The sequence below is a fragment of the Microtus ochrogaster genome, chromosome 22 (genome assembly GCF_000317375.1).
Source record: "Microtus ochrogaster isolate Prairie Vole_2 chromosome 22, MicOch1.0, whole genome shotgun sequence".
Lineage (NCBI taxonomy): Eukaryota > Metazoa > Chordata > Mammalia > Rodentia > Cricetidae > Microtus > Microtus ochrogaster.
In genome coordinates this window covers 24404606-24412966 of record NC_022023.1, presented here as the reverse complement: position 1 = coordinate 24412966, position 8361 = coordinate 24404606, and the positions used below count along the sequence as shown (strand labels likewise).

Genomic DNA, 8361 nt, shown 5'->3' with positions numbered 1-8361 from the left:
TGCAGACATACAAGGCAAAAGTAGCCTCTTTACTGCGCATCTTAGACCAAAATATACCAGATTTGGAACTTGATACAAAATAAAAGTAGCCTTGCGTAGTTTCTATAGTTCAGAAATCACTGACTTAGCTCTATTAAAATAAATGTTCATCTATGGTTCCACAACTATCCATTTATAGGCAAAATACTTGAAGCAGTTTGATAAGCTGAGGATGTACCCCTGAAAGTTCATGTAGATCCGAACTGTATTTTCTGCCAGATAAAAAGTAGCCCCCAAGCCCCAAACTGAAATATTTATGAAAGTATCACATGTACAAAATTGCCACACATTTTATTTGCAGACTGCAAAGTGAAGAGATTAGCAGGAGCTAATCTCTGCTTGTAAATACCTCAGCTCAAACATGAAGGTGCACTCTGTTGGTGCAGACAGCAGCGTGTGGGAATCCCAAGTTGCTACATGGGATGAAAAACAAAATCTCCAGCAGATACAGGCTGAATGAGTTCCTGTATCCAGCATTCTGAAAATGGCAAAATAAGAGATGTCAAACAGGTATAGTGGGGGTGGGGCTAGGGAAACAGTAGAGGTGTGACCCAAGAGCCAACTCCAGGGAGTGTCTCTGTGATGATGGAGCCGTTCTGAATCTTGATCATGGCCATGATTACATGAACCTCCACATGTGGTAACATGTCACAGAGCTACACATGAAATTATCGAGATTTTTCAGAAGAAAATAACAAGTGTATGCAAAAGCTTGCTTTTCCGTGTTAGTGTTGTGGTTTAGCTACTGTCCTCTTTGTGTAAGATGGCAGGCAGCACTGGGGGATCCTGGGTGGTGGGCCTAAGGGAACTTTGGTGTACTGTTTTTGTAGTGAGGCTGTAATTATTTTGAAATACAAAGGTCTTAGATCTTGTGTTGAAGAAGGAATCCCAAGTACTAATTAAACATACTTAAGAAGCGATTTAAGCAGATTGTGGTGCTTTCTGGAGGCGGGGCTTTGGGGAACAAACACCAAAGACTTGATTTACCACAAGCCTAGCATGTATGTCTGCAACCATCAAGCTGTGCAGATGAAGCAATGGCTCTTTCCATTGCTTCTTTAGAGATGTAGACTCAGGAGACTCCAGAGCAAGCAGAGATCTTACAGACGATGTGGGCAGAGCTCTACTGCTCCCCTCTCTAACTGGAGAGCTGTGTCCTCCTTTCCCAGGAATGTCTGGTCTAGTTCTAAACTTTACAAGTCACCTTTTTCCCAGTACAGACAACAGAAAACTTAGCGGTAATCTTGTAAGTTGTTCCTTATTATATATGACAAGAATTTCAGTTTGTGAGGACGACATATGTGGCTGCAAACACGGTGATGGCTGGCATCTCACAGGCTACAAACAAGTAAATATGAACAAACCAGGGTGCACACCACTGCTTAGCAAGCGTTAACTGTTCTAGACAAGGCCTCGGCAGGTTTCTTGAGATGAATTACTATTACATCTTCTTGGTAACATCACAATTATAGTCACATGTATTCACAAAGGAGACGTTTGCTGGGTCAGTGGCATCCATAACAGCTCATGGATCTGCTAACTCACTGAGATTTGAGCCAAGCCAAGACTCCTGCTGTCATTTGGAATAAAGAAGATATATTCTCTCCTTGACTCATGTAGTTTATACTTTCTTAGTCTGTGATTTTTCTTCTTGGATTGCTAGTACCTGAGTTCCTTTGGGAGTCCACCCCCTGTAAAGACCCAGAAGTCTTCAGGTTAGGCCTTTACTCTTGATCTCATGCATAAACAAATGACCTTAATAACAGGATTCTCTGTGTGGGTATTGATTTTCATGAAGTCTATAATGATTCAAGTCAGTCTTTCAAGTAAACACAGGAACAAAATTAGCCACCCAGATCTTTTGTATAACCATTTTATTAACAAAAGGAACCCATGGGGTTCAAACAAGAGTACAAAATACAATTCTTATTTTCTGCTTGGTTAAGTTATTACATTTTTAATAAAAATCTTTAAAAAGCTAGTGAACTTATCAAAAACATAACCCTTGCCTACTGAGTTTCTTATTGTGCAAAACAAAAAACATAGAAAGGAAAGTTCTGCCCAGGGAAGGAAAGATCTGTGTGCAGCAAAAGATAGACACACTTTTAATCTCAAACTTCGGGCATCAAAAAGAAAATCCGAAGGGCACTTTTCATTTTTCCAAAACTAAAGAGAGCAAGAGGGGACTAAACAGGCAAGTATTAGCAGCTAAAATCTGATCTTCATTGGCAGGGTTTCTGAAGCAGTGTTCTACATTCATCTTATCCTGACTATAAGCTTTGGGGCAGACAGAACCACATACAATTGTGTCTCTGAGCTAGTCTCGTGAATGCCACAGTTGGCTCTGCTTCACTTCCCCAGGGTTCTTCACGGTTTCTTTAAGCAACTGACTGCACTGGCCTTTCTACAGGGAGCCCACCTGGTCCACCCTGTCACTTCCTTTCCCTTGGTTTTGGTTTCATGGAGACGGACCGCGTGTTGACAAGCATGTAAACTATGGGCTGGAAGCCGACAGACAGCTCACCATCTTTTCTACAGTGAAAACAGAATAGTTTAGATAGCACTCGAACACCCACAACTGTTGACAGACATACAACAAAAAGACCAAAGAAATCTCTAAAAACCAACCTAAGAAACAATGTTTATGGCAATCCCCACACCACAAGTACTGGCAATACCATTTGGCATTTGAGACAATGACTTACCAATGAAATACTTGTGTTTGACACTAACACAACCACAGGAGAGGTATGCTCAGAGGGGACAAGTACATATGTAGCTCACCTTGGTACAAAAATTCCTGAACGAATGGCCCACTGGCTTTTGAATATAAAATTTAACCCTAGACAAATGTCTTTAAGTGAATTTGGTGACTGGAGATAAATCCATCATTCGGATGGATACAGCACAACCTTCTGCCTGCAAAGCACCAGGGTTTCTAGATCAAACCCTTAGGACTTGGCTGGTCCAGACCTTCACCGGGAGACTATCCCTCCCACCTGGTGTCAGCAATGTTCTCAGCTCCTGGGACCGACAGATTGGAGGCAAAACAATTGAGCCTGTGACCATGACGGGGAGGAGAAGAGGCTGGTAAAGACATTGCTGACCCTGCTAGCAGCAACACAGCCCTGCAAGTCTCAATTATCCTGAGGCTCAATGACGACAAAATATTGCACCAAAACAATTAAAAAAAATCACAGTTTAAATGGAATTACTAATGAACTGGAATAAGAATGCACAGCATGGTAACTGTCATCCACCCGCCAAAGCCCCATCACAGGAAGTGCAGGCACGTTCCTATCCTCATTTGGGTTGGGATTTCTTTTAAGATCTTAGGTGTTTCTATTTAATGATAAGTTCATGGAGTTTTTCCTTAGTCTAGCTTCAGATCAAGTGGCAGGTTAAAGGTGTCTGCTAATTACATCTAGCAGAAACCCCAAAGGTCAGTCAGGCCTGGAGTTCTGCAAGCAGGCCTGACAAAGTCACCAGAGGTAGCAGGAGAGAACACTCTATTTTGTGTAGGCATCAGATATCTTAAAGATGTCATGCTTACCCCACCTTTTTCTAATATTCCCCAGGTAAACAAGGGATGAGAACATCAAACACACATCCTGCAGAAGTTCTTAAAGTGGAAGAACAGCCTTGCACACACACATGAGAACTCTTTCCTTCTGAAGTGGCAAGCTTGAAGGAATCCCTTCTAGGCTTCCTAACACAGCATAGCCAATTTCCAGTGTACGTTTAAACCTCTCCAGGAAAGAGTAGACACACTGTCACTTCCTTCAGGATCTCCCATGACCATGGACTCCAAAAAGGACACTTTCAAGGACCTCCATCCTTGCTGTGGTAACATGGTAAGAAATCATGAAGACCCCAAAACCTCAATTCTCTTGAGAGTAGACCATTTCCTCATTCACACTCACTTCCAAGCTGTCTTGCTCCCCCAAATCAGGCCTTCCTACCAAGCCCACAAGTTGCTAACTGTGTGAACCCTGGTCAGAGCATACTCCAGTAGCATTCCAGCTCCTTAAGACTCCCTCTCCAACAGTGCAGGCCTTCCTTCACTTCCTCTTCCACCACCAGCACTTCCAATATTTCAGTTCACATTTTCATCCACTTTTAGAGGGAACAACCGGCCCCACCCTAAACTTGAGTAACCATCCCACCTGCCCACCAAAAGGTTCTCATAGTCTTCCATATCTGTCATCTTCACACCTGAAGTGCATCAACGTTCTTAAGTTAACTTTCTCTCTCCTCTAACAAGGCAGGCAAAAGAACCAATATTCTAAGTTGGTAACAACACAGTGAATTCTGCAGTCTCTTCAGAGAATGAAGGAAACAGGCTGGGTCTCTTCGGCATCACTGGGATGTGGATCAACCTACAAAACAGAAAAACCGGGTAATGGCTAAGCACCTTGGTTCTCCTACCTACTTCTAATTATATGATAGCTGTAAATGTTAGTTGCTAGCACCTGTTATTAAGTCCGCCACCGACTGCTGAGCTCTCTATCTTCTATGGCCAAATAAAACATCTTTAAGGCACCCCACAAGAGTGCATGTGCATGCCACAGATCACAAGCTAAATACCAGAAAATGTTATAAGTGGCTGTGATAATCTATCAACGCGGTAAGAACAAGTTTATGCATATACCCAGCCAACTGTGAGTCAGCAACGGTCCATTAATGAATGGAGTGGGGGGGGGGGTGCAAGTGATTATCTGAAGACAGTATAATGAGCTTAATTTTCTTTACCTCTGAGTAAAGAGGTGGAGGCTGAAACCGGAATTCTTGTATGCAGGCAAACATAGAGTAGCAGGCTTCTCCTTCACAGTCAGGGGGCTGAGGGTATGGAGGAACGTGTCGGGAGAATTCTTCCTCGGACACCACGTCTGCGTAATTTGGTGGTGCTGAAACAGAAATGGAGTTTGAGGTCTGAAATCCATGCAAAAATTCCCAAAGCAAGAGACTGAGCCACAATGAAGATTCTGTGGCCATCACAAGAAAAGTTTTAGTTCCTTTAATACACAGCCACTAATATTGATGACAATCTATTTCCATGACATTCTTTTTCTTGTGACCTACATGCCACAGTCTAGGCAAACAAAAGTCTCTAAGGTATAACTATAGAAGATGTGCAACCGTCTATACTTCTACCTGAACCATTTCTTGTTGTTTTAACATTATAAAGTAGCCTTGGGAGATGCCGACTTTACTGCTGGGTTTGTCACTGGCTTTGTGCTATGGCTAGAGTAAATGCCTTTCCCGGGGATGTGATATAATTTTAGTAGTGTAAGATAGAATAAAACAACAGAGGAGCTGTGATGCTTCATTCACTGTCAACCCAGACATGGAATCACCTAGGGGACAGAACACTGGCCATGTCTGTGAGGGACTTCCCAGAGACTGGACTGAAGAAAGAAGAACCACTTTGATGTGAGCAGCTTTGTCCCAGGCACTCAGACTCGGTTAAGAGAGCTGGGCTCTACTGAGCACCAGCTCTCATCTCTCTCTGCTTCCAGATTGGGGATGCAACGTGGCCAGCTGCCCCTCGCTCCTGCAGCCAGAGCTAAAACGCCTCTCACTGCCACCCTATGCTGCATCCTCAAAACGAAAGTCAGACGAACCCTTCTTCCCTGTGGTGTCATTCTGCCAGGCATTTGATCACTGCCAAAAGAACATGTACGCACTAATGCGGTGGGAGAGTGGACACGCAAACACTTGTTCCTGTCATGTTCTGCTTTCAGCTAGTCTCTATCTGGAACCTCACTGGAGAAGACATGAATGCTTTACCTTCAGGCTGCTCCGGCAGGGTCAGTGCCAACCAGCTCATGTCCATACTGAACTGGCTTGCGACACTGCTGTTTCTGCGGCCAAAGCCACTGTATGGAATCGTACCGATAACTAAGGGCAGCTCCTGCGTCAGTTTTTTAGCACCAGGAATGTGGATGTAGACCTAAGATGCACACAGAAAAGCATGCGTGAGAGAGAAAGGCACAGATTTAGGAGAAACCTCGTGGGAACTCAGCAGCTTCAACTTCCTCTTCATGGAAACAAATGCCTTTGTCTCTCTGCAGGCCACCCCAGGACAAACAGAAACTGTCCTGACTAAACAAAATGAAGGACAAACAAAATGAACAAACACTAACCACAGCACAACCTTGTGACAGGGGGCTGTGGCCTGTGCGTGTTTCACTGTAAGCTGACATATCTTGTAACCATCGTGGAAAATGAAGCTATGCTTCAACATCACAAACACTCCTCACAATCACCCCAATTCCTTTAAGTTTATGTCACTAAACTCCCGTAGGTACAGAGATATTTTTAGTGACAGTGAAGGCCTATCTTCAGATACCCACAAATGGCAGGAATCCTAACATTTCCCTAAGTATTAATGCAATAACTAGAGACAAAATCTGCAATCCTATGGCTTACTGCTCTGTTTTACATATGTTTAATTATTGAGGAAGCTTTGCTCACAGCTAAGGAATAGTCCACTCTGATAATGCAGCAGTCCAGGATGGATGGAGTAACAGGTGGAATTTTCAGCATTTTCCCGTTCCATGTGTCTGTGGTTCCAGAACCAATGTGGTTTCCTCGAACATTGGCAACCATGTGCCGGACTGTCTTTGTCTTTCCGCTAGCCAAATACGTCTGGGTTTGGAATATGGCCGCCTTAGGAACAACCAGGCGAGAGGAACAATTCTCTATTTCGGCATAGATGGGAATAGCTTCTCCTGAAAAGAGAAGTGAAACCAGATGGATTCGGGGACAATTCAGAACATTCTCAAGAAATCAGTGAACACTGCCACAGCCCAACACAGCTGCAGCCCTGACTGGAAGCTTCTGTGAGAAACCTTAGAGAGAGGACTGGCCAGCAGAGCCGAAGGTGACATGTTAGGTCAGTGCCTCTACTCACTTCTCCATTGTAAAAAGACAACATTCAGAAGCCTCAAGATATGTAATTAAACAATATGCATAAGTCAAGATAAGGCACATAAAGAAATGATGCAGGAGGGGCTAAGCTTACTAACAACCTCACTGGAGTCTGAGGAATGAAAACCTGCCCGGCAGCAAGCAGAGCCTTGGCTTCTCAGGGACGCATAAGGTTAAGGTGCAGACAGTGACAGGGCAGGGAAGTGGGTTCTCAACATTACACATCTGTCCCACAATTTGCCAACAGCTCTGCATCTTCCTGTGCAACATGAAAATAAAAAGCCAGTGCTTCCCCACTCTCATGAATTTTATTTTGTTACTAAAGCAACAAGACTGGAATCAGAAAAAAAAAAATGGGAGTTTTATTAAATCCTATTATACATGGCCTTAAAAATATGCAAATGTTAATTATATTTTAAAATACAAAGTACTTTATAGATTATAAAATGTACTGCTTTAAGTTGCGCCAACCACCCAGTAAAATCAACAAGCCTTTGGTCTGGGCCTTCGCAGACATACCGTTACAGTAGCCCTTTCTCTCAATCTTGACACTCAGCGACACAGGGCCAGACGTGAAGATCCAGCAGCCAATCATTTTCTCCTGCGTTTTCAGCATAGGAGTCTTGAAAGTTGCAAACAAAAAGACTTTACTTGAACCATTCAAGAGAACTCATAGTCTTCTAGAGAATAATTATAAAGAAACACTAATCTTTTTTATTCTTATGTGATATCGTGCACTAAAACCCCCTTTCCTCTTAGGAAAACTAGGGCAAATTCTTAGATTTGAACGAATGTGACATTATCCTATTTTATTCTAAAGTTATTGTGTTTCTAGGAAATGACACAACATCCTTTAGAAAAGTAACCAAGGGTTGTATTCATACTTTATTTTACAAGTATTGTTGTAGTGTGCGTGTGTGTGTGTGCGTGTGTGTGGTAGGCATGGCGTAGTATATGCACAAGTGTGTGTGGGCGTGTGCACCCCCATGCCAGGGCATGCAGAAGGCAAGGGAAAACGTCCAGCATCTTTCCTATCACTCACCACCTTCTTTTTGTTTGGTCTCCCAGCGAATCCGAAGGTCACTTTTTAATCTAAGCTGGTTAGCCTGCCAGTGAGCCCCTGATTCACCTGCCTCTGTCCCCAGATTCTGGGGTTATGTAAGGCTACTACACCCAGTTTCTTCATGGATGCTGGGAATTGGAACTTGGGTTTTCTTGCTTTCACAGCAACACTCTTACCACCGAGCCATCTCACTAGGATGGCGGAATTATGTTGTAAGACAATGTAAAGGTCGGGGGAAAGAAGCAGTGATGTAAGAATCCACAGTCAGAATGTTACACTGCTTGGCACACACCGAATCCACAGTCAGAATGTTACACTGCTTGGCA

General features: G+C 43.4%; 1 protein-coding gene across 1 annotated transcript in view; it reads right to left on the bottom strand.

Annotated features, from left to right (window-relative positions):
• Positions 1 to 1917: 1917 nt before the first annotated feature.
• Positions 1918 to 8361, bottom strand: part of Arrdc4 (arrestin domain containing 4) — a 12551-nt gene continuing 6107 nt past the window's right edge. Inside the window, exons 4-8 of the mRNA XM_005357768.3 lie at positions 7492 to 7594; positions 6517 to 6773; positions 5830 to 5992; positions 4792 to 4946; positions 1918 to 4418 (exon numbers count right to left, since the gene is read on the bottom strand). Of these exons, the coding sequence (XP_005357825.1) occupies positions 4362 to 4418; positions 4792 to 4946; positions 5830 to 5992; positions 6517 to 6773; positions 7492 to 7594 (735 nt within the window). The 3' untranslated portion in view covers positions 1918 to 4361. The remainder of the gene's footprint in view (positions 4419 to 4791; positions 4947 to 5829; positions 5993 to 6516; positions 6774 to 7491; positions 7595 to 8361) is intronic.